Here is a 25,665-nt window from a genome sequence, read left to right as displayed (position 1 = left end):
CTGACAGCCCTGCTCCCTTAGTCAGGAGGGAAAAGCCTTCTCAGACCAGCCTTCTCCCCAGGAACAGGGACGTTGCAGTTAAGACCTTAGGTTAATGATTAATGATTCCATCTGAGGTGCTTTTCCCATATATCACTGTCAGGTGCTGATATTTCCTTCTCTCTCCAGTGGCAGCCTTGTGGATTTGACCAATTTGGAGCGAGCGACCTACAACCACCACAGCTACCTGGGCAGCCCTGCCCTGCAGAGGTGGGACAGTGTGGGGCTGCCCTGGGGGCTCCAGCAAAAACTGCTGGACAGAAATGACTTGAAGGTTTTGCTTTGTTAGAATATTAGTACATGTTTGGTGAAATTACAGCCCGAGGTGTAAATGATCTTTGGGCAATCCAGTGACATTGACTAAAGGAGCTGTACTGCCCGGCTGTGATCCCTGCCTCCCCGGGTAACCCCTGTCCTGCTGTACTGTCACTTGGCACAGTCAAACACAGCAGGCAGCTAGCTCACAGAGAGCAGTGCTGGTGGTGGTTAGCTAGGAGACCTCTGGGACCAGGACTGGGACTGCAACCACCCTGTGCTACAGAGGAATTGCCTCTTCTGTTCCTTCACAGGTCCAGTGAACCTCCTTGCAGCTACTGCGGCCGTGAGATCCGAGACTGCCCCAAGATCATCATAGAGCATCTCAACATCTACTGCCACGAGTACTGCTTCAGGGTAAACACCCTTAGCTGCTGCTGCCTTCTAGGTGCTGCTGTGAAATGGAGTGGTGGGAGGAGGAGCCTTGGTGCAAATCCTGTCCTCAGACTGTCAGAGTAACATAGACAGTGTGTGCCAAATGCTTGCCCAACACGTTTTCAGCTCCTCAAATAAATGCATATTAGAACAAGGAGAGTTCTTTACTGTCACCTGGTAGAGTAGCAGCTCTTCCCTCTCCCCGTGGCAGATTTGCTGCTCTATGGCCTGTGTGCCCCAGTGCAGGTCTTGCTGAGTCTCCCAACCCTTGCAAAGTCCTATGAGGAAAGTCTGTGGAAGTGGGGAATGTGGAGGAGGAAACCTGGAGGGGCCTTGGTCTGTTGTAGAGAAGTTCAGCCTCAAAGGCCACTGCCCGGGGTTCCTCACACCTCTGTCAGATGATACAGAGACTGTTGGTTTCTCTGTCCCCTCCCTGCTCTCCTCACTGCATGGTGCTCTGCTTCCTGTCCAACCACCGTGTTTTCCCTTTGGCAGTGTGGGATTTGCCACAAAGCAATGGGAGATCTTCTGGATAAAATATTCATCCACCGGGACATTGTCCACTGTGACAAGTGCTACGAGAAGCTCTTCTAGGTGAGTGCCCCTTCACAGAGTCAGCACGACTGGCTCAGAGCTTACTGAATGCAGAGCATTTAACCCCCACATTCACCGAGTGACCCACACAGGGTTTTTCCTGTGGCTTTTCAGTGGGAAGCAGTGACCCTTGCTGCAGAATTAGCTGGCAACATGCTAGAGCTGGTCCCAGGGGTCTTGGTTAGAGCCAGAATCTCTGGCCATAACCTGATAAACAGGCTGTGTTAGCTTCACGGGTGGGAGAGAAGCAGAGGGCTGGCTTGAGTGATGAGACGAATGTCCCTGAGAGGTTGAGAGTCCTCTCTGAAGGGAATTAAAGAGTTATTAAAGAGTTCCTCCTTGGGTCCTGGGCTAACCCACTGCTGAGGGCTGTTTGCAGCAAGGAGGCAGCATGTCAGGGGCAGGTGCAGTTACTGCTTTATGAAAAGGTCCTTTGAGATGAAAACCAGTGGGAAACCTAAACAGTTGCAATGCTCTGTCAACAGATGAGCAGGGAAGTGGGTTGCGTATGGTTTGGTTTTGTCTGATTGTGTGGATGGGGCAGGAGTAGCCACAGTGGCAACCAGAAACCCTGGTGCTGCACTGAGGTTATCAGAAAGGGCCTCCTTTCCTCCCTCTGCCTGAGGATGGAGAGGAGGAGGGAACGGGGACCTGCCTCCCCACGGATGTGGCTGCTTTGTGTGCCTCTTAATGCAAAGTGACTGCTGAGCCTCTTCTGTCCCATCCCTGTGCCTTCTCCTGCTCCACTGACCCCTGTGAGCCAGTGCCTTGTGTGCCACCAAGCTCCTCTGTTCACCTCCTCTATTTTCTTGCAGGGTTTTGCCAAGCTGGAGAAGGCAGCCAGTGGAAAGTCCTCAGCACACGCATCAACCTTCAGCTAGCAGTTCCTGACTGGCCAGGATAGCTGGATCCCTGCTCGCCCTTTCCTCAAGTTCTTTTCCCTCTCACTGCCTGATGACAATGACTGAGTTTAACACCCTCTAGTTGATGCTGTCAGCTTCGTGCAAGTCAAGTGCCAAGGGTGACAAGATAAGGCAGTGCCCTCCACAGAAGATCAGTGGGCTGATTTTCCAAAGGTGCTGAGCCTCTCTGCCTGTCTTCAGCTTCATTAGGATTCCAGAGTGCTCCCTGAGTTGGAAGTCAGGCAGAGCTCCTTAGGTCTGTCTCATCTAATGAAGAGAAACCTTTTCTGATTATTATTATTACTATTATTTTCTCCTTTTGTTTCTGCAGTCAGGCTGCAGCTTGGTGAGTGTGAGCTGGCACACAGCAAGCAGATACCAGAGTGTTAAAACACTAAATTTGGCTTCTTGGGAGGGTTTGAATTTAGTTGTTAGCAAAAGCCTATTTCTGCTTCTCTCAGCCCCAAATTCTGCCTAGAAATAGCTCCTGCCTGATTTCCATTTGCTTTCCATGGGCTTTCAGGAGCACTTGCAGACTCGCCTTGCTCTAATTGTGTGTCAGCTTTAATTTCCCTTTCCTGCCTACTCCCTGGTGGGTTGCTGCAGCAGCAGCATGTGTGTCTGCTGCCTGCCTGGGGAGATAACACCCGCTTTCACCTGGCACTTTAACTTGGCCTCTGATGGTAGGTGTCTCCTGGCCACACAAAATGTGCCAGCGAAGAGGGATCTCAATTGCCCCTCCTGACAAGGAGCACTCCTTGGCTGAGATCTGACTTTCCCCCTCCTCTCCAAGGCTGCCCTAATGCCTCTCTTTTTGCTGTAAATTATTTTCCTCACAAATGCTCACTCACAAAAGTGAACTTCCAGCAGATGCTGTACTTACTGAAAGCCAGAATCACATCACTTTAGCCATTAATTCAGATATGGAGAAGCTGAACACACTAAAACCTGAAAATCAGCCTTGGTGCCTTAAAAGTGCAGCTCTGAACGTGTCCACAGCTACTGTTTTGTCTCTGAAAGCTTCAGGAATGTCTGCAGAGCACCCACGGCAGTTCTTACACGGAAATAGGTGATGGCCAAAGCTGTTGTTAGCCGGGTGGCTCTCAGTGCCCCCCGTGGTGGGAGCTGCCATGCATGCACCAGCTTGGCAGGGCAGTGTTTTGCAGCACAAGTGCAACTTTGCTTTTCTTCAGGCCACGGTACCAGTTACTTAACCCAGCTCTACCTAGGCATGGCCTCGGGAGCGACTCCACGAGGGGAACTGCAGCTGAAAGCAATAACAACTCTGCAAACTTCAGGCTGAGACCTTCAGGCTGTGCCTGGAACAGGGGGGTTTATTGGGCAGCTCCATTCTGTGGGACAGCCAGGGGACCAGCGGCCCCTGGAGACCCCCCAGTCACAAAGGCTGCCTGCACTTCGAAGTCATCCAGATGCTGAAGAGGGTCACGAAGCATCTCCTCTCCCCAGGCTGCTCATTTCTGAAAGCCCCAGGCAGGGGTTCCTGGCCGGTGCCTGTCGCAGAGGCGGGGCAGGGCTGGGGCAGCAGCTGCGACACGGCTCGTTCTGCCACGGTCAGAGGGGGTGGTTTAAAACAAGGAGCAGACGGGCCTGTTCACACAGGTGTGCTCTGAGGGTCTGCAGGAACAGCCTGTTCGCAGACTGGAGTTCCTGATGGGTGCGTGGCCTTACGGGGAGCAGGATGTGTCTGTCAGGCGCGCTGTCCCAGCTCTGCCCTGCGCTGCCTCTCGCCCTTGTTGAACATAAGCTCAATAAACAGCCCCAGCTCGCGTGCAGCCCGCTGGCCCGGCAGGGATCTGGTCCGAAACCGTGTGCAGGACGGGCCTGGTTGCGCTGAGGGGCTGGGGGAAAGGGAGCCTGGAGCCACAGCATGGCATCCTCCAGCTGCCGGGGCGCCTACATCGGGAACAGCTCCCCGTGTCTGGGCGGGGGGCTGCGGGGCGGGGGGCTGCGGGGCGGGTCTCAGGGCTGTCCCCGCTCCCTTCGTCCCCCCTTTGCTGGGGTCGTGCCCAGACCTGCTGTCCCCGCAGCGCCCCGGGCTGCCCGCGCTGCAGAGGCTTCCCTGGCACCGTCCCCCCCCCCCCGGACACGTGTGGCCCAGGCTCGGCCTGGGCTTTGGGGAACTGCCGGCCTAGCCCTGCCCGCTCTGCTCCCCGAACACCAAAATAGTAACGCAATTATTTAAAGATGGAAATCCCCCCGTTCCCTGGTACCCCCGCTTGTTCGCGGGGCCCCCCCCGCACACGCCCCTCCCGCCGGCACGAAAGTGACCTTGTTCCGCCGGCAGCCCCGCAGCGTGCGGGGACGGCGCTGCAGCCGGGGGGGCTTCAGGGGGAGCGCTGCGGGGCTGGGGGGGCTGCGGGGCCGGGCAGGGCCGGGCAGGGCTGCGGGCAGACCCCTTCCCGCATGGCTGCGGGGCTGGGGGTGCTGCGGGCAGACCCCTTCCCCCAGGGCTGCGGGGCTGGGGGTGCTGCGGGGCCGGGCAGGGCTGCGGGCAGACCCCTTCCCCCAGCGCTGCGGGGCTGGGGGTGCTGCGGGCAGACCCCTTCCCCCAGGGCTGCGGGGCGCACCCGCCGCTCCCGCCCTCCCACGGTTCCCGCCGCCCCGGGCCCCGCGCGCACGCGCAGCGGCACCGCCGCCCCCCGCCAGGGGCGCGCGGGGGGGGGAGGGGGCGGGGCCCGGCTGCGCGCGCGGCGCCCACGGGTCCGTCCCGCCGTGCGGAGCGGGGCTGCGGCGGGGCCGGGCGCCCGCACACCCCCCGCACGCACACCCAGCCGGCATCGGCGGCCGCGGCAGGTACCGGGGCGGGCAGGGGGGGAGGCAGGGAGGGCAGGGGCCCGGGTGTCCGGAGGCCTCGGCTGCGCTCGGCGTGGAACTGGCCGCGCGCGCGCGCCCGCAGCCCCCGTGAGGGGTCGCGCCCATCGCGCCCCGCACCCCCCGCACGCTCCGCACCCCCCGCGCCCCTCCGCTCCCTCACAGCCCTCCCGCGCCCCGCCCGCGCCGCAGCCTCCGCCCGGCGGCCCCGCTCCTCTCTCCCTCCTCACAGCGGCCCCGCGCTCTCCTCACATCACCCTCTGCCCGCAGCGCGGCCCGCCCCTGCACCGCAGCTGCCCGCGCCCCGGGCCGCCCGGCGGGGCCGCTGAAGCCCGGGCGGGTGCGGGGTCCGGGTGCGGGGCGGGCGCGGGTGCTCGCCCCTCCCCGCAGCATCCCGCGCCGCGCCCGCAGCCCGCTCACCTGCTGTGACGCGCCCGGATGTCTTGCTGAAGCGGTCCCGGGTTTGGCTGCGCCGCCGGCACGGCCGGAGCGGGGCTTCCTGCTTTATTTCTATTTTAATTGTATATTTTTCCCCCCCCTCCAGCCCATCGCACAACCAGCTTTTCCCTTTTTACCCCTCTCTCCATTTCGCTTTATTTGTGTGATTTATATGTTTTTTTTTCCCCGGCCTCCCGGCCGTGGGAGCAGGCTGGGCGGTTTCAGGCTGGTCCTTCCCGCTCCCGCGAAGGGAAACGCAGCTTGTACGGCTCCTCAGCCCGCAGGGAGGTGGTTTTTCGGGTGACGGATCTCGTTGCTTTTCCCCTCCCTTGGGCCGTTGCGTTTTGCTTTGGCGGTGCAGCTCCCGAGGTCCCTGCTGGTGCATCCCCGGCAGCAGCTCTGAAAGGGCTCTGGAAATCCTGCTGGCTTTGTTGCTCCTCGAGAGATGGGATCGTTTCTGAGGAGGGAGGCTGCACGCAGGGAGCTGCTCGGGGGGGCTGTACCAGCAGGAGTTGGACGGCTTGGTAACTGCAAGATCTCTTCCCCAAGTCAAAATGACTTCACCGCTGCTTCTTGCAGGCATGATTTTGAACCCTGCGTTTAAAGAGCCCTGCAGTGAGCTCTGCCCGTGCACAGCTTCTCGTAAGTGCTGTTTGTGTTCGTTCTTTATTCACACGTCAGCCTAAAATTTTCATCTTGCACCTAGAGGACCAGAATTTAAAAAAACCCTGTCAAGTAAAAAAACTGTATTTTTTTAGGAAACATGCTCAGCTACTGCTGCTGCAAGTGACTAAGTGAAAGGGAGGTGCCGAGGTGTGCACGGGGGGTGTCTCTGGTTTTAACCTTGCTTGCTTTGCATGCTTTGTGTGACAATTTTAGTGGTTTCCTCTGCCTGCTGTTGGCTGGGCCTTAAAAATGGGAGAGATTTTCAGACAGGAAAAGGAGTGGGGGAGAACATCTGCAGCCCCCCCAAAATCAGATCTTTTGAACTTCGAATTGGCTGTGTTGTCTAACTCCCTCCTCTGCCTGCCACTTAAAATAGGAAGGACTTTTCTTAGGGAAATCCATTTTCCTTGCTCTGTGGATTATTAATCTCCTAGTAGGGGCTTCTCAGTGAAGAGTCAATTCAGAAATGAATGCACACATTGAAGCTGGAAACTCATGTAAATCATTAGTGGAGGGGAAATCACCAGGTGATTATTATTCTGCAAGTGTTGCAAAACAGTGTGTTAAATGCACAGACGTTGTTATTATTATTCTGTAAGTGGTGTAAAACTGCCTGCTAAGTGCACCAGTGTTATTTTAAGACTTTGGGGCAGCCCAAATAGCTTGTGCAGTGTCCAGCTCCCTGAGTGCTGGTGCTCTGCTCCATCCTCCTTGCTCAACACAACCACAGGATGAACAGGAGCACTTAAGGCAGGAAGAGTAGGGAGCTGGCTTCATTTATGGAACCTGCTGGCATTTATAGCCTATGGTGTGATGTATTTGTCCTCTTTTTTTTTCCCCCCTCTCTTTCACTGTGTTTGCATCAGAGAGCTTGCTGCTCAGTTGTGAGAGGAAAATCTGCCAGTAAGGACATTAATGGTGCTTATTTTTGTGTACCCCAGCAACTGCAGTTCCTGCCCTTGGTCGTTGTTGTTACTCTTTGGTCCAGGTCAATACAGAAATGTTTTCAGGTTGTTTCCGCTTTTCCAGGATAAACCCCGTAATGAACAAAGGATGTTTTTACCATTTTCTTGATGCTGTCACTGTCTGACGTCAGCAACTTGCTAATGATGTTTCCTGACTTTGCTCAGTCAGGGCTTTTCTCATGTATTTTGTTTGTAAACACGTGGAAACTTAACTGTTGTGCATGATTAAATCGGCTTCCTTTGATACAGTCTCATTTGTAGCATAATAGTTGCACATCCTAGCTGTTTAAAACAAGTCATTTGTGTTTGTTGAAGTGTTTCATGCTAAATTAAAGTGGGTTTTTTTAATTAGCTTTTGTTTACATTTGGTCACCTTGTACCCCAGTGTAATTAGTTTATGCTTATAAAAGTCGGAATTTTGGCTGTTTAGTTCCAGTTTGCTTGAAATATTTTGCCTGTTGGTGGAGGTTTGACATGTTTTCCTTGTGCTGCAGGGGAAGCTGTGTGTCCTGGAGGATGGTGGTGCCTGGGAATGCCCCGCTCATCCAGCAGGACCGTGCTCTGGAGCCTGACCTAGGACGGGACCCCACAGGGAACTCTGCCATGGGCCCCGACCCGGATCCAGAGCCCAAGGAGGTTGGCCCAGAGCTGGAGGAGGTGCGAAAGCTGCGGGAGCTGGTGAGGAGGCTGGAGCTGCAGAACCAGCACCCAAGAACCAAGAGCAGCAGGAGTGTGCTTGGGGCAAACGTGCAGAGCGAGATCCGTGCTGGTGTGGATAACCGTGGCGCTGGTCTTAACGGGATGGAGATCAATAACAGCATCAACGTGATCAGGGAGAAGCAAGAACTGCAGATCATGGCAGATCTGCACCAGCAGTTAAGCAAAATAAGAAGAGAGGAAGGAGAGAACAACTGCCTAAAAAGAGGCCTAGATGCCCAAATGCGATACGGTTGCAACAGTGCCACTGAGGAGTTGTCTTCCAACCTGTGCAAGGTGGAAGCACAGACTGAGGAGAATGCCAGGTGTGCTTTGCATCTGGATACAGGTGACAGCACAGAGCTGCTGGGGAACTTGGGCGTCCCAGGTGTTGATTCCTCAGTTAAGATAAATGAACAGAATCCCAGTGAAAAATGTGGAGATCTAGGAAGTCTTCCAAACAACACAGATCTGGATGAAGTGAAAGTGCTAGAACTTGAAAACTGCAACGAGGAAGAAGATAGCTGGTAGGTATTCCAGAGCTGCAGCAATCCATGGAAGGATCCACTGCTGCCTCTGGGAGGTTCTATCTTTAGGTGGGAAGGAGTTTTTAAGGGTATAAAGTGATTTCTATACACTGCTTTGATTTTTAGCAGCAGGAATATAGTTCCTATTACCAGCCTTTCTTATTTTTAAGACCATTGTTCCAGAGCATTATTTTAAAAAAAAACACAACAGTGTAGCTACACTGCTTGCTTTTCCCCTTCTCTTCCTGATGCTGCTGTAGCAAGCACAGAAAACTTCCTTTCCCTGTGGGTTTATTTACGTAGGATGCACGCAGAGGAATGAATCATGGAGTGGTTAAGCTTTGTACGTAGCTGTCAAGTACTGTATTGAAAGAAGAATTTTGAAAAACACCAACTGAGACCTCAGACCCTCTGGAATTTGTGGCTTTTGCCTGTATCTAAGAGGAGAAGTTATTTCCTTTTCCTGAAAGCTGTTTGTTTGCAGTTAACCTGTCTCTTTTGTTTGGAGACATGAACTGAAGCAGATCAGTGATGTAATCCTTAACTGGCCTTACTTTGTAGGACTCTGCGCTTCACCAGCGGTCTTGTCTAGAGCTTGTTTTATACAGCAGCAGATTAATTGCCCTTGCCCTTCCCAAGCTAGCTAAAGGTCAAGGTCCATATACTGGCTCCAGCTTGATCACTGAAACTGTCTAACTTACCTAAATGGCATTTGGAGCAGAATTTACCAGGGTATAAAAAAATAAAAATAAGGGAATATATTTAATAAGTTGAAGTTGGAAGGCAGGCTTCATTATTTCTGTGTTAATGGAAACAGCTGTGTTTATGTGACCCATGATGTGAGAGATTCTTCCAACTAGGTTAGCTTGGTAAAGATCACAGACAGACTTTTAAAAAAGCAGACAAAACCCCCCCTCCAGTAAAAAACCCTCAATACTGTTTGGATTTAGGATCAGTTTTAATATAGTGGCTTTGCTAGTTAGGGGGGAATTTGGTAGTGCCTGGATGGATGTAACATCTGAATGTGTTGAGTAGTGTATTTGTTGGTAAGAGGGAACAGCTTCCTAAGGTGTTATATTTCTAGTCCTTTTTTAATATGATACGTTAGGAGAAAACCATAGCTAGTGCTGGAACACATGTGCTCTTTGATTTTTGATAATTTCTGAGAAATTCACAGCAGGTTTGTTATTTCCTGTCACTGCTGAATTGCTAAGTTTTAACAGCCCAGTCCTGCTGTGCTGCCCTTTTCTCTGTTTCCATCTGGTAGAGGAGGTGATGCTTAATAATATCTTAAAAATACTGAGAAGTAATTTTGTATTCCTTTAAAGTTTTTCAAGTAGGGGGTGGGAGTGGGAAGCTTTCACAAAGAAAGGGGAGGGTGAAGGCAGCAGCACCAAGGAGCTGGGCGGGGGGTTTGTTGCTGTGCTCTGCAGGTGCAGATATCTCCCTTTTTGCCCTGTTTTGAAATTACTGGCTTTATTTGGGTCAGACATTTCTGTGCAGCTTCCCTGGCCTTCAGCAGGATCTGTGTGGCCTAAGGTTTTGTTTTTAAAAACATTTCAGGGCCTGAACTGTGAAACATGAGGTACTGCATCACCTGCCGGAGCTGTAACCCTGTCCTCTGGGGTGCCTGTCCCTTGACTTGCTTTCTTAGGTCCCTTTCTCAAGTAGCTATTCAAAATTGTAAATATCCTGGAGACCCAATCCACTGGAAGTCTCCTTTTGGTGCTGTTCCAGCTCATGCTGTTTGCCCACTACTGGTCACCAGTTTGCTCCCCTGTGCTTCACTTTAGCTCCTGAGCCATGCATGGAAAGGCTGTTCCCTGTGCAGAGGGGAACAAACAATACTTCCCCACATACAAGAATTAACTTGTGGGTTTCTGTGCATTTAGTTTATTGTTCTTTGTGCAGTGATTTGTGTTCAGCGTTTTTGAGCACGTTCCTGTGCTACTTGTTTGGTGTTTTGCCACTTGTTCAGTTACTTGGTTCTTTTTCCTGGTAAGACGTGGGGGAGAGTGTTTGGTCTTGAAATGGTGATGGAATAAACAGTGTTCTTACTGATGTGTCATTGGGGGAAAGAGAAGGAAAATGGCAGAAGTAAAAAGCCTTCAGCTTTTTCAATACTCTTTCTTCCTTTTTACTGGATTAGACTATTTCTGCCTCCCTCTCTTATGATGGAGGGAGTGCCAAGGTGTCCATGCCTCACCTCAAACACCTTTAGGTTTTATCCTGGACAGGAGGGGAGGCCCTTGTACATTTCTCTCCTGCTGCTGTTAAAGATCTTGATCCCAGTGGTAAAACTACCAGGGTGTAACCTGGGGCTTCGGAGAAGCTTTTATGTATCATGTTCTGCTTTTTTTTTTTTTTTTTTTTTAAATACAACTCACAACACCAAAACACAGCGTAACAATCAAGCAGATCCATGCAACAGAACCTTTTCTTTGTTTCTTTTAAATTGCTGAGTCCCTTCTAGAGAGTCCCCTGAGGGTGTGTGTATGTCTTAAGACATTGAATTCACCTTGCTGCAGGGTGTCATCCTTGTGAGCTGCTTGTGCCATCAGAGGTGGGAATGCATTTTCCAGAGAAGTTCCACAAAACGAGGGTGTGGTTCTGTGCAAAATCCAGGTGTTACACCAACAGAGCATCCTGAAAAATACGGCATCTGGTGCCTCTAGTTTGGGGCAGAACTTTACCTCCCTGCTCTTTGTATATTCCCACAGACCACCTAGTTTTCCTGTGATCTTTCCTTAGAAAGAAAGATCTGAGATCTTCGATTTGAGGTTAGAACAGCATAAACACAGTAATCTGAAAATCAACTCTCCAAAGTATAAAGGAAAAGAAAATGAATTAATCATTAGATTGAAATACATGCTTGGTAGAAGAGTTTAGCTGCTGCCTTAGCACTCTGTGGAGGTGTAGCTTACAAACCCAAATGGTGAAGTGCAGAGAATCCCACAGATGTTTCTCTAAGTGCCTTCATTCCTAATGGAAGAAGAATCTCAGGTTGTGCTTCCTGCACAACTAAAACTACTTGGCTCTTGCCAGAGGTGCAATTCATAAAATACTACTTATGGGAAAGTGAAACAGATTCACTAGCAGCAGAAACTGAAGATGCTGCATCTGGGGGTTTCCTTCCAGAAGCTGAAGAAAATCTCATTCATATTCAATGAGCTGTGTGGCAACACTTCAGTACATCCAATTCAGACTGTGTGCCCCAGTGTTTACTTTCTGAATTTTGTATTAGGCCTTGGAACTATCTAAATAACTCCTCAACTCATTTGCAGTTTGACAAAAGGGAAGATTCAAAGCATAACCCTTTGCCATTTACACAGAAACTTCACAGGCAGACTGCTGAGTTTTAGCAACAAAATGCAAGGTAAAGCTTGTTGGTTAATCAGGTATTTGTTAAACCCCAAAGCCTTTGTCTGACTTGTACACTGGCATTCTTCATGGCATACCTGAGTACATTTTTTCCAGTGCTCATAGGATTCAGTTATCCTCTAAGGCTGTTTGATTTGCCAGGTTAAAACTACCAAAAATAAAATTTGACATAATTTTGAGCAGAGTGAGTTGAGCTTATTGCAGAAGCCTCTTTGGGAAGGAAGCCTGGTTCAGTTCAGCTGGAGGTGTGACACTGTGTTAACCTGGCCCCTGCTGCTGTGGCACCTGAGCCACAGTGACCCAGAGGAAAAGGTGACTTTTGGCTCTTAATAGTGTGTCCAGAAAAATACTCACTTTTATTTACAGGGCTGGTGTTTTTGTCAGGTGATGGAGCGTGGTGCTTCAGAAGAATAAGCTATGCCAGCCTATTTTGAGAAGTTAACTTGTGAATTAAGTTGAACCCTTCCCCAAAGCTATTTAAAAAGGAAAACAGTGAACATGATGCTGTGAAATTGGGCCAGAATTCCTCTTTATTTATATAAGTTGTCTGTCAGTGCTGTGGAACATGGAGGTGTGCTTACTGAATTGAGTTTAGTGAACTTGTGAGACCATGGCTTGCCAACAGACTTGTCAGCTGGGGAAGGAGAGTCCTCTCACAGGCTAGAGAGGACTGGGACGCCCTGGGAGCAGGGAGCTCTGCTCCATGTGAAACAGTTCTAGCAGTCAAACAAGCGTCACCATTTTCAGCTGATCCAGCAGGGCAGAAACAGGATTAGAAGCATGGAATGAGCTGGAGAGAGCTACTGCATCCTGAAGTAGAGCAGGATTTTCTCAACCTGAAAGATGTGAAGAGCAGTGTAACCTGCCCTAAGGAGGCTGCTGGCCTCTTTTTTGTTTGATGGTTTTATTGCTGCTTTTTTGGTCTGAACTGCAAAGTAAATCCAGAGAGAGGGCACTTGGCTTCCTCTGTCTTATTGGATCTGACTGGTGGTAATGCTGGTTTACTCATGCAGAAGTGTAGCAAGACATGCTTCTGGGGTCTTTCATACAAGGTAACTGGCACTTTCAGGAATATTTGTGTTCATGTTTCTCAGCATTTATTTTGTCAAGAGCAAATCAGCTTTGGGATTTTTTTTTTATTTGCTTGTGGTTTTGTGTAAAGCTCAGAAGGAAAAATCTGCTGTATGAGACCTAAAGAGACTGAATCTCTGCTACCTGAAAAAGATAGGTCTGGCCAGGGGCAGGGAAACTATTAGGATCTGTAAAGTCAGGAATGGCATGTCAAGGGGCTGTAGAGAATAATATTCTTCCACCTGGATCCCATCCCTCAACACCCAAACAGCAGCAAGAGTGAATAGCAGGAGACAATAAACAATCCAAGACTATAAGGTCATTAAATCTGTCTAATCCTGTGTATATATGCAAAACAATGCTAGGTGCACTAGGGCTGTGCAAACCTTGGGCTGTGGGAGAACTTACCTCACATTACAATTAAAAAAAGGACAGGTAGCATACAGCCCCACTTCCTGGCTGGCTGGAGATGTCTAAGTCTTCTAATTTGTCAGACCACACCTGGAGTGTTGTGTTCAGTTTTGGTCCCTGCTCTGCAAAAAGGATGGGACAGACTGGAGAGGGTCCAGGGAAGGGCCACGAGGATGATCAGGACTGGAGAACCTTCCATATGAGGAGAGGCTGAGAGAACTGGGCTTGTTCAGCCTGGAGAAGAGGAGGCTTCAGGGAGACCTTATCACCATTTCCCAGTACTTAAAGGGTGACTCCCAAGGTGATGGAGACTTCCTATTTATAAGGAGTCACATGGAAAAGACAAAGGGTCATGGGCACAAGTTGTTCCTGGGGAGATTCCCACTGGACACGAGGTACATTTTTCACCACGAGGACAGTTCAACATTGGAACAGTCTCCCAAGGGAAGTGGTAGATTCCCCACGTTGGACAGTTTGACAGGGTGCTGAGCCACCTCATATAAACTGGAGTAGTACCTAGAAAGGTTGGACCTAGAAAGGAAAGGTCCCTTCCAACCTGCCATTCATTGAATCTGTGAGAATTAAATGGTTTATCCCTGAAATCTGTCAGTAGACTTCATGTTAGTCATTCAGCGTGAGATGTTTTTTGCTTGGGGGAGGAGTGGAGGGAGAGGTGAGTGAGAGGTGATGGTGAGTGTACCAGCAACTTAACTTCTAGTAGTATTCCAGCAGCCAGCCTTGAACCTTGCCTTGCAGAGGCTGGTACTTTCCCTGTGAAGCCATCTTGAAGTGCATTTCACGGGTGTGATGTTAAATTTTGTTCCTGAGCCATCGTATACCATTTCAACTTTCGTTTTCCCCTCTGTTTAATTTGGATAACTTTTCTGTTGCCTACCATTAGGTGTACTTTACTAAATGCTACTTCAGTGGCTTTGTGCTGTTAGTTAATGAGTGTTTTTTACTGTCTCCTTCCAAGGCTCTACGTGTCCCCAAGGAAATCTGCCACAGATCAGAAAACCAACTCGCCCCTGAAGTGGTGCCGGCAGGTGCTGGACAACCCCAGTCCTGAGACAGAGGCAGCCTGCAGAACCCTCATCAGCAGGCTGGATCAAGGTACTCACAGACACAGCTTGCTTCTTCCAGGGTCTTCCATTTACACTTGTGTACTTTGCATTATTGAGGAACAGTGAAGGAGAGGAGTGTGTTTGCACAGCCGTGTTTGTTACTGTGTAAAACCTCCCAGCTTTCCCTTGGCGTTGGCAATGCCTCAGCTGAGGGGGGTAAGAGATCATTCTCTACACCTTCAGAAAACTTGATGATTACAAGTAGTAGACAAAACAAAATGAATTGTGAAGTTTTGCCTTTTTCTAGTTGTTCAGACACAAATACAGGCTGTTGAAATTAATTGCCAAATTGACCACCTTGCTTTCTGGCTTTTTAATATGTTCAGAGTCGGTGTTTTCAGGCTCTTGTTTTTGTTTTCTATTATTCAGACCTGTTCAGTGTAGAAATACTTAGAGGAAAAACGTGCTTCTGCAGAGGGGGGCACAGAATCATATGAAACTATGAGAGAATCATAGAATGTTAGGGTGTTAGAAGGGACCTCTGGAGATCATCGAGTCCAACCCCCCTGCCAGAGCAAGACCAGCTGGGCCAGGTCACACAGGAACACATCCAGACGGGTCTTGAAGGTCTCCAGAGAAGGAGACTCCACAGGCTCTCTGGGCAGCCTGTTCCAGTGCTCCATCACCCTTAGTAACCCTTTGTTATTGTGGCTTTTTTAATGTAAAAATTCTAGTATTGTTGAGTGTTTCTAATGGTGATTATTCTTACTGCACCATTAGTATTACTGCCTGGGTATCATTGTCTGATGCTCCAAGCTTACAATAGCAAAACATTAAATCTGGAACTGGAAGAACTGGTGAAATAGAAAACTAGCTTTTTTCCAGTTGCATCATCCCCTAAAGCTCTTCATGGTGCCTTTCAGCTGTGTTACTGACCCCTGAGGGAAAATCCTTTGCTGAATCTGCCTGGAGCAAGAGCACCATGCATGTCCTGTCAGGGCTCACATCCCACCATCAGAGTCAGTGTTTGGGGGCCATAGGTTTGTGGGGTGTTTTTCCTTTTCCCAGAAGGGTCAGTCCCAGCTTAGCCTTTCACTGATGGAAGAGCTGTTAGGACAGATGCATTGCTTCCTTCATGACAAAATTGAGAAGGTGATTCCGTTTCTCCACACCTGTAGTGCAGCACCTGGAATCCACCTGGTGGATGTTTTACCTTTGCTCTTTGCAAGTGTACCCTGGGTTTGTGTGTAAAGTCTGCAAGTCCTGGGCTGAATTGCTGATGGCCAGGACACTGAGGGTGTTGAGGTGACTGAGCAATCCTATTCTGTAGTTCCCTCTATCACCTGGCTTTCCTGTACAGGCAGCTGTGAGTTCCCCTGCAGCAGGAGGGATGTCTGGATTTTTTCTTTTCTACTAACATCCCATCATTGCAAAGCTTTGCAGAGCAGGACATGTTGCAACCTTGTCTGTCTGCTTTGACTCATGAACCTCTAAGCACAGAAGCTGTGTTTGAAACACTGAAGTTTCTGAGATAATTAACAGTTTGAAGTTCAGGGATCTTCTTAACTGCTGAAAATGCAGCCCCCAGTTTGGTACATAAGCTGTTGTCTGCCCAGGTTTTGAGTTGGCTTTGTCTTTGGTGCAAATGCAGACATTTTGATTTTAGTTTGACCAGTAATTTGACCTCAGGGATTTGAAGTCTGAGAGCCCACTGTTGTGTTTTGGTTTGGATTTTAACCTTACATAGTAACAGTGTTTTGGCACTGCTTGTAATCAGGCTTAGTTTGAGTTTAGCCTTGAAATTCCTGATTTGAGATAACTGAATGTAGCTGGGGAACAAACTGCATTTGCTTTTATAAACCAGCTGCACTTAGAAACTTGAGTGAAGGTTCATTTGATTTGGTGTCTGTCTGAAATGTATCAGGCTTTACTTGTGCTCTGTCACTCCTTTGTAACTCAAATAGTCTGACCTTGTATTTGTGGGGGAAATAAAAAAGAAAACTACTTATACAGTGAATTTATATTATTTTCTTAGCTATTACTCTCTCAGTGATGAGGGTTTTGAGGGCAATTAATTCAGCAGCCCCTTGGCTATGTACAGGTCATGACTGTGCCCTTTCCTTAGTGTTTTAGCTCCTTATTTCCAGCTGCAGGAAGCCTGGATGCACAGAATTTTGCTACCTGGCTTCTTTTAGATGGCTTCACTAACTTGTATGCAAGCCTGTGCTGAATAAATATTCCAGAATGGTTGTTTTTCATATTAATTTGTTCTCCTTTGACTCTAAAAGCACAGCTTTTGGGGTTTGATGCTGGTTTGATTCCAGCATTAAAAATTCAAAATAATACATGTAAACATAAAGTGGAGCTCTTTAAAATGAAGATGGGGTGTAGAAGTGACAGATCTTCCTGAAAACAGTCATCTTGGAAGAGGAGCAGTGAAACTTTCAGAAATGTGTGGCTGCTTGAAAGCCAGGGCTGTCAGTAGTTATCCTTGGAATTCCTCAGAAGAGACAAAACGAGTTGAAGGGGAGAGTGAGGGGGGGAAGAGGCACTGCTTGGCTTCCTGCAGCTTGGAGCTGACACCATCAAGAGGTCTCATTTGAAGTACACCTGTTACAGTATTTAATCTTGTTTGATCTGATGCCTTTCCTTATCTTATGCTCTCTGTTTTTAAAAGTAATTTTGTAACGTTTTTGGCTTTTTTGTATTTTTCCTTCTAGCCAGTAGGTGGAAAAACCTGTATTGCAGTCCCCTGGCATCACCAAGTGCACATAATTTGAATACAGAGGCAGGCTCCTGTAGCAATGCACTAAACTCTCCCGGGCATCTCAAATCGACTAACAAAGCACTACTAACCTGTGGCAGCTCAGGTATGACATGTCAGCAGGGCACTGCAAACCTGTCGTGCCCAGAATGCAAGGAGTGTTTCTGATTGACACAGGGAAAAGTTGTCCAGAGGTGCAAGTCCACCCATGGGGTTTTCTCCTTTTAATTTGCTCACTTGCTGACCCAGGTTGCATCTGTTACCTGGGAGAAAACCCCCTGGCATCCTAGATGTCTTGTAGTTATTTCATGGGTTTGTTTTTATAACTTTCTCTGAATATATTTGTAAATTGTACTAATTTTAAGTGACTTAAAATGGAAAACAGCTGGTGGGACAAAGGAATTACTACTCTTGAATAGTCATATCCTATGTAGGTGTTAAGTTTATCAAAGTTACTTGGACTCAAGTTTTCTGGCTTGAGAGTTTGTGCAGTTTAATTAGAAAGCACTGATGGATGAGGGCAGCAGAGAGAAGCCTTATGCTTCAAGAGGCTCAATCACCAGGATGTGCCTTTAAATCAGCTGGGTGGGCAGCTGAGCACACAGCAGCAAAAGCTTTCCCTCAGACTTCCTGGCTGTGTTTGTCCCCCTTAGAGGCAACCAAGGCTCTGGTTAGCAGCCTGTATTTGCAGGGGTGATAATGAAGCTCCTCCTGACTGGCTTGGCCTGCAGGCTGCACTTGCACTTCAACTGCTGCCCCAGGAGACTGTGCAGGCTCCTCCAGGAGCTTCAGTTCCTGCTCAGTTTCCTAGTACCAGTGCTTTGCCTCTTTGTTGTCTAAGGAGATCTCCTTGGTTTGTTGGGTTTTTTTGGTGGATATTCACCACTTTGTCCTAATTTGCATGTTTAAAACCATAAAGCATTTTTAACAGTTTCTGGCTTGAAACTTGGTGTGAAATGAACCTTTATTTTAAAGAAAAAAAAAAAAAAGGTGGGCTATGGATGTTTTCACAGCTGCAGGTATGTTTCTGAGCTCTGCTGGTGTTCTGCTGTAAGTAGGAATTAACACTTCTCTCTGTTTTGCAAGCAAGAGGATGCATGTAGGGCTGGTTATTTTTGCAAACTGAGTTCTGCAGGGTAAAAAAAAAATCTGTAAATCAGTTTCTTGGTTTTAGTATGAGGTTGGTTGGCAGCCTTGGTGTCTAACCCCCTTTTCACACAGAAGCAGTTACTGGTGTGTGAAACCAAAGTGCCTGTTGCAACTTCTAGGCTCCTTCATTCACGCTGCAAATCTGCAGATGTCAGGGGTACCAGATAAAAAGCCAGTTCTGGGCCAGGCTTTGTCCTGTAGAATTCTGCATGAGAGTTCACTTCATCTGTTGGGTGGCTCTTCCCTTCTCACTCCTGGAAGTGCTAACATGAGTTTCAAGTTCACTGTCAGCTTCATTGACTTAAATTTGTTTTTATTTCTGAGAAAAACGGAGCTTCCCTGCTGCCCCAGTGAAAAGTGTCAGTGACTTCCCTTAAGAACTCCACAAAAAAATCCCCCAACCTTTTTAGAAAACCCAGATGTGGTTTATTTGGAAGTTTCTGTAATGAAAACCATAACCAGTTCCTCTTGCTGTGTTGAGCCACAACAGGTTTTACTGATAGAAGAATGTGAATGTTTTTCTTCCCCTCCTCAACTGCTTTTAAGTAGACCTGCAGTTTGAAAGGCAACAACCAGACCAAACACAACTGAATTGGGAACTTTGCTTTTAAATAAAGCTGTATTTGTAATACAAATTAAAAATACAGCTTTTAGTATTAAAGGCTGTGTGAGTTGCAGCAGGAAACCTGTGCTTGCTGAGTGTACAAGTGCAATCCCTGCTATCCTCTGGGCTTTGTTTCAGCTTTCCTGACACCAGGAGGACAGAAACAGGGTCAATCCCTGGAGTGTCTTGGTTTGGAGTGTGGATTTGTGTAGCACACACTGCAATCACACTTCAGTCATGGTTGTTGTGGCAGCATCTTGAAACTGGAAGCACTGTGTGCCTTTCCAGTGAGGACTTGGGGGCTCACTGGTACAAAGCAGCTGGCTGAGTGTCCATCTAGGAAGTCTGTTTTACTCTTGGACTTCAAACATGTAATTTCTGTGTCAGCAGCTACGGTTCTTCTAAACTGGTTTAAGAAAGAGTGTTGGGAACCTGCAGCTTTTTCCTGCCAGCTGGAATGAAGCATTCCTGGAAAGGGCTACTTAGCAATGGTTGGTAGAGGTTTTGCTGAGAACAGACAGAATGTTTCCTTCACTGTTGAGCATCCCTCAGCGGGTGCACTGGAGTCCACAGCAGGCAAACTGAAGTGACAGTCAGTGGTGAATGACATCCTAGAGATGCTGTGTGGTCTGACCTGTGTTCCTGCTCTGTCTGCTGGAGTGCTGGAACCTGCTTGGTGCTCTTTGTTGAAGTGATGATCTCAGACCCCTCCTTGAGCAGGATTTGTGTCCCTTAAGCTGGCTCCAGCTGAAAGTGATGTCAAGTGCTCTTAGGCTCTTGCATATCTACCAGCTTTGTCTGATCCTCTCTCAGATTGTGGGGTTTAATTATCTTTTTTTTTGGTGGGTCTAAATCTATGTAGTACTAATTACACCCTTATCTTGGAATTAAAGTACTGATGTCCTTTCTCCTGTAACAGCTCTCTAAGTTACATGGTCTAGTTTGTGTTGGAGCGTGTTAGGGTGTTGTGTGACATGGAGCACAGATGAGCACATTGGTGGTGTGGAGGTTTTGCATCCACTAACCCTTTTGTGTTTCCAAAAATTTTCCTAGTGATGTGCAGGGTTTTTTGGTGGTTTTATCTTTTTTTATACCTTTTAATTTCCTTTTACTCCTGTAATGCTCCCCCACACCCTAGCAAACACTTTGTGTCACTTTGCTGCTTAAAATTTAGATCATTTGCCCCTTTCTCAAAACAGGGAGAAATAATATTGGTCTTTTAAAGGACGATGCTAAGCTTAAAATTACCAAGCATCCTTTTGCCACCTTCTGGACAGAAGTCCACAATTTTTTCCCTGCACAAAGACACTCTGCCTCCTGAGCAGTGCAGGGCACAACAGCTAGTGTTAATTTCTTGAGCAATTTCTAACTACTCAATTATTTCTGGCAACCAAACCTCAACTTTACAGGCTTTGTTAGTGGAACAGACACCCTGATGCTGGTTCTTGGTGTGCATGTGGGTGTCTGAATGTTTCCTGAATGCTGTTCCTCCCCTTCCCTCCCCTAGGTTATCTGAGCATGCATTCTGCTCTGAGCTCCCAGTCGTCCGTGGACAGCGAGCTGAGTACGTCCGATGACTCCATCTCCATGGGGTATAAGCTGCAGGACCTGACAGATGTCCAGGTGATGGCACGTCTCCAGGAGGAAAGTACGTGACAGCCATCTCCCTTGTGTTACAGTTTTAGAGTTGTAGGGAACCGTTCTTCTTTCCCCCTCCCTCCAATGAAAGAATTTAATAGATCATTTGAAGTGTTTGTTGTTTCCAGGAGCGGCCTTTAAAAATCTACAGGTCCAAACTGTCTCTTAAAGTTAGCGGTTGTGTGACATTCTCAAGGTTACACCTCTTCAAGCAGAAGAGAGCCTTGAAACTGTTATCCAAGCCCCCACTTTGTTAAATATGTAAGTTAGATACTCTGCAGTACAGGTGAAGTTTCACGAGGAACCATTTCATCCCAGTGGCAGCTCCAGCAGCAGCAGCAGCAGCAGCAGCAGCAGCTCACCAGTGCCTGTCAGGTTCCTGTCCCCTCACTTGAGCAAACACAAGCATCAGCCTAACCCAGTGAAGTTTTTTGCCTGTACATTTTTGTTTTGCTGAGCAGGCTGTCTCACTGCAGCCTGAAGTCATCTTAGAAGCTGTCTAGAGGACTGGATTTGACCAGTTGTTTATTTCATGCAAGCAGTACTGGGCTGCTGTCTTGAGTGGCAAAAATACCCACCTTACAAAGTCTGCAATGAAACATGAAAAGTGCTTCATCCTCAGAGGGATGGAAGCTCTGCACATTTGGATTGGGAAGGGAGGAGGGTGGGGAACACCTGCTTGTTTTTGAATCCCTGCAGTGAAGGGAGTGCCCAGGGAAGAGTTTTTCAGAACTTTAACTGACATCTTTCCCAAAAGTCCCTTCAGCCAGTTGGCTTAGTTAGTCCTTGGTAAGAAGTTGCTTGTATTTTGTAAGGCAGGAAGACCCAAGTAAAGGCCTGAGTTGGGGGAGGGCCTGTGAATAAAGCAGGCAGAGGCACTGCAGGTGTCAGCAGAAAGCAGGTGCTCGGTCACTTAGAGGCAGAAGTTCAGTTCTTTGTTTCAACCTGTTGAAATGCCAGTGGGTGTGTAATTAATTAAACTGAAAGGTTCGTACTGTAAGTTAGACTCCTGTACCTAGCTGGCCTAGCAGGGCAGTGCATCGTCCACAGTCTCAGCTGCTTGTGTGTGGGACCTAAGGGGCAAGTCAGGTCAGTTTGCGTATGAACTGCTCTAATCGAACGCTGCTGATAGGGGTGGCCCTGTTCTTGTTTAGAGCCCCCCTGTGCTGTGAGGGGGGCTTCCTGGCCCTCCTGCCGAGGTGCAGCGCTGGGTGCTGCAGGGACAGGGCTGGGGAGGCCCTGGCACTGCCCCGCTGCCCTCTCCTCCAGGCCTGCGCCAGGACTGCGCCTCCGCCTCCGCCTCCCGCCGCAGCTCCAGCGCCTCCCTCCACTCCCTGCGCAGGGGCACCTACAGCGACCAGGAGTTCGACGCCTACAGCCTGGAGGACGAGGATGACTGTGACTGCTCCCTGTCCTACCGCAGCGCCCACAGATACTCCCCGTCCCCGCTCAGCTCCCCGCGCTGCCAGTCCCCGTCCGCGGGCGCCGAGTGCGGCAGGTCGCCCGCCTCCCGCGTCCGCCCGCCCCGCAGGGCTGCGCCGAGCCCCATGCAGGACAGGCTCAAGTACGCGGGCAGCGAAGGTAAGCAAGGTGTGAGCCTGGGAGACGAGTCCACCCTCACCCCTCCTTTAACGCGCAGGTCGCAGAGGTGCTGGTGTTTGGCGGGAGTTGCGAGTCAGTTGCACGCTTGGCTGCTTTGGAGTGCGTCTGTTTCTCAAGAGGCAGACGAAGCCGCTGCGCGGCCCCGCTGCTCCCCCAGGCAGCAGACAGAGGATTTGCTCTTGGTTGCAGAGGAGATGCGGCACAGCATGCCCAACCTGGCCAGGAGCAGCCTCCGAGCTCTGGAGTCGGTGCGGAGCAGCCGGAGCCTGGAGTCAGACCTGCAGGTGCCCAGCACGCGCATCCCCAGGACGCAGCAGCGCGCCGCAGGTCGGTGCAGAGCCCTGCTGGGCTGCTGCCCCTTGGCCAGGCCAAACCCCTGGCCCTTCAAAGGTATCTCGGGGCGTTCTTAACGTAGTGCTGCCAAGCGGGTAATTGTGCCTCTTGTCGCTCCACTTCCAGGTCTGGCTCCCAGCAAGCTCAGGTATTCCTCGGGTGCCGGGCAGTGCCCCCTCACCGCGCGGCAGCCCCTGAAGGGCGGGTCATGCACAAACTCCCTGCTAACGCCCAGGCAGCCAGTGAAACCCTGCACCTACACCAGTCCTGCCGGCGGGGCTCGCAAGCCCCAGGCATCCTCGCTTCACACGGGCTCTTCCAGTAGCAGCAGCTGCACTTCCAGGGGCAGCAACGTGGTCACTGTGGCAAAAAACGCACCCGTCAAAGCACGCACGTCCGTGGGAGGGATCTCAGTGCCCAAGAGCAGGCCCACAGCGCCAGCCAAGAGGTAAGAGTGGGACTCCAAGCCTCACAGATTGAATGGCTGACTTAATCTCACAGCTTAGAAACACTTCTTTTTTATGAAGCGATGTTCACCTCAGATCTTAAAGCATGACATGAATTGTAGAGTCACAGACTGGTTTGGGTTGGAAGGGACCTTAAAGATCACCCAGTTCCACCCCCCTGCATGGGCAGGGACACCTCCCAGCAGCCCGGGTTGTGTATGGAGTTGGGTGAGAGCTGCTGATTCCCTTTAGCTGTTGAGCTGTGGCTGGGGAGCCCTTAAAGGGCAGTACCTCAGCTGGAGGCTCCTGCGTGTTAAATACTTTGTCCCTGGTCAGGAAGCAAAGGCTGCAACCAAAGTTAAATTCTGTGCATGTTATGTGTGAACCAGTGGGTTGGGACTCCCCAGCTGCTGGGTGAGAGGTCTCTTCTTACCATGTGCTCTGTGGCCAAACCTTTTAATATTTCAGGATCTGTCTGTTTAAAAAAATAAGTGCTTTTTTTAAAGCACAGCTAATTATCCAGAACAGAGAGGAGCACAGGCTCACACTTACTTGTGTCAGAAATGAAAATCATGGCACGTACTAATTTGGTGCATATGTCTGGTTTTGGGAAAGGGTAAAACTCTTCCAAAGGACAAACAGACTCTCTCTACTGTTAATAAAACAATCTTACCAGATGACCTACTCTGGTGCCTGTGAGACTTCGCTCCTGGTAAAATAGGTTTGGTGTTTATTTTGTCCTTAGCCAGGACTCTGGGTGGGCATTGGCCAAGGCCTGATTAGTTTTTAGTAGGGTTTGAGCAGCAGCACAAATTAATGAGGCTTTTCTTAAGTATGAGTCTGTGTTATTACAGTAACTACGTGCAGCAGGGGGAAAGCAGAGCCTGTATCATGTTTATGACTGAAGGAAGGATCAGACTCCTGAGCAATAAGCACTTGTTGATTCTTCATGTCCTGTTGCAGCCTGAGGTTGAACTCTCTTGTGTTGCCTTTTGAGTGTTTAAGTGACTTGTTGAACTCTTAAAAATACAACCTGATTATTTTTCATGTGTTTAGTCACGTTCACAAGGAAAAATATTTCTCTTGGACTCAATGATGGGAAAAGCCCACAACAGTGCTAGTAACTGAGCAGAGCAGGGTAAATATGTCCCTGTTACCCAGTAATAGTCACTTAATTTCTCTAAATGCTCAAAATTGCTGCCGTGCCTGTTCTGGCCTTCGGGTTTGGGCTGTGACTGCAGCACCTGACCCGAGGCAGCAGTTGCAGAAGGCCAGGGCAAACTCCACCCTCAAAGCAGCATTCCTGCCCAGCTGCAGTGGTCGCTGGGGCCTGGTTGAGCTGTGAGTGATGGCTTGTGTGTCTCTCAAAGCAGGTTTCTCCAGACTGCTCAGGCTGCCGAGGACGACTCCTGGAAGGAGGGGTGTTACTGACAGCCCTGCTGCTGACCCCAGCTGGCTGGGCCTAAGGACAGCGTGTGACCATGACCCTCCCCAGCCCCATCCCACTCCAGACTGGTGTGTATAGCCCCTCACCATCCTCACCTTCTGCTGCTCTGCCCAGAGCCTGACCTCTTCATGGTGGAACCACCAACTGCATTACTGGGTTTCCACTGCTCAAAACGTGACTGAAATACGAGTCGTTGCCTGAAGACCAAGCCTGGCCTTACTTCCCAGAAACCTGCAGGCAGCCCTGGGGAGGGCTGGTCACCAGCACCTCCTGAGGTGACCTCCTCCCGGGGACTCCTGCCTGACAAGGCTGCTGGTTGTCCTGGTGGTGCCAGAGAGCAGCTCTGAGCTGCTGCCGTGGGCTCTCACGGAGCAGTGGCTCGGGGAGGTGGAGGTAGTTCTGTAGGTGTTAGAAGTGAGACTTCAGTTCAACCTGATGTAACTCTGCTGTTTGTCTGGAACTCGACTGTTTGGGTTCCTTGGATTATGATGATTTTTTTTTTTTTTTACCTCTGTATAGAATGTATTTCTGCTACTTTTTATTGTTTGTTTTAGAAGACGAAGCAGGTTTTTATAACTGTAGTACACTTCAAGCTGTTGTATTCAGGTGTGTGCATCACAGTTCACCAGTGGAGGAGCAGTACACAATATTTGTGTGGGTTTGTGGACAGGCAGTTGCAGGGACAGGGGAGGCTAGTTAAAATCTGCTGTTTAGCAGCATCATCTTCATCTCTCAGATGAGGAAATTAATAAACACCAGTTAATTGTAAACTTTATAAAAATAACCTGCCCTGATTTGACTTGAAGTGTTTCCCTTGGATCTCTTTCAGCCAGCCCCCAACTGCCCTGACTTTTGTAGAAGTTTTCTACTGTCTCTTTGGCTATGAAGGATTCCCTTTCAGTGTCCTTTTCCTCAGCAGGTGCTGGATGCTGTGGATACAGTCTTAGTACAGGAAATATGCACTGATAGCAATGTTCTCCCTGCCATCAATGTGATTTTGATAGTGTAGTTTAATAAAATGTTATGGTGCTGAAATAGATCTGCTTTATTCAAACTGTGAGCCTGACTTGGAGTGGTTTTTGTGACAGGAATTACAAGGTAAAGAACAAAAACTTACTGGAAAAGTAAAACGTTGAAATAATAGAAGGTTTATATTCTGATCAGGTGTGTGATACGGTTCCTGGGGAGACCTGCAGAGGTGCAGAGTTGGAGACACATTTCTAGATAGACCAGAGGCTAAAAAGAGAAGCAAAAAGGTTAACCAGGGCCTTGGTCTGAGGGTGGCTGTTGCTGGGCTCATGGGCAGCTGAAATCTAGATGTGGCTCTACTCTACACTTGCAGAGGGACAGCCCTCTGCAGGGCAGGGGCACAGAGCCCAGCTCTGTAAGAACTTCCACACTAAGGA

General features: G+C 49.2%; 2 protein-coding genes across 16 annotated transcripts in view; both read left to right on the top strand.

The window, feature by feature from the left end:
- LOC127389785 (zinc finger protein 185-like) overlaps positions 1-4,016 on the top strand; it is a 39,501-nt gene extending 35,485 nt beyond the window's left edge. For all 7 annotated transcript variants that reach the window (XM_051630628.1, XM_051630625.1, XM_051630629.1 and 4 more), the window contains 4 exons: positions 169-249; positions 609-711; positions 1,225-1,323; positions 2,139-4,016. In XM_051630628.1, coding sequence (XP_051486588.1) covers positions 169-249; positions 609-711; positions 1,225-1,323 — 283 coding nt within the window. In that variant the 3' untranslated portion in view covers positions 2,139-4,016. The remainder of the gene's footprint in view (positions 1-168; positions 250-608; positions 712-1,224; positions 1,324-2,138) is intronic.
- Positions 4,017-4,989: 973 nt separating this feature from the next.
- On the top strand, positions 4,990-25,319 carry LOC127389672 (SLAIN motif-containing protein-like). 9 transcript variants are annotated; one of them, XM_051630396.1, is made up of 10 exons: positions 4,990-5,039; positions 6,075-6,137; positions 7,621-8,349; positions 14,189-14,325; positions 16,997-17,146; positions 20,301-20,441; positions 21,701-22,012; positions 22,223-22,360; positions 22,493-22,814; positions 24,186-25,319. In XM_051630396.1, the coding sequence occupies exons 3-10, from the start codon at positions 7,643-7,645 to the stop codon at positions 24,241-24,243; spliced, it is 1,965 nt and encodes a 654-aa protein (XP_051486356.1). In that variant the 5' UTR covers positions 4,990-5,039; positions 6,075-6,137; positions 7,621-7,642; the 3' UTR covers positions 24,244-25,319. The 9 variants fall into 9 exon arrangements, with proteins under 9 accessions (XP_051486356.1, XP_051486355.1, XP_051486357.1 ...); XM_051630395.1 differs by having other exon boundaries at positions 24,183-25,319; XM_051630397.1 differs by lacking the exon at positions 16,997-17,146 and having other exon boundaries at positions 24,183-25,319.
- Positions 25,320-25,665: the final 346 nt, after the last annotated feature.

Source organism: Apus apus, chromosome 12, assembly GCF_020740795.1.
Source record: "Apus apus isolate bApuApu2 chromosome 12, bApuApu2.pri.cur, whole genome shotgun sequence".
NCBI lineage: Eukaryota > Metazoa > Chordata > Aves > Apodiformes > Apodidae > Apus > Apus apus.
Note: the sequence above shows the minus strand (reverse complement) of the source record. Positions and strands in the feature narration are given on the sequence as shown.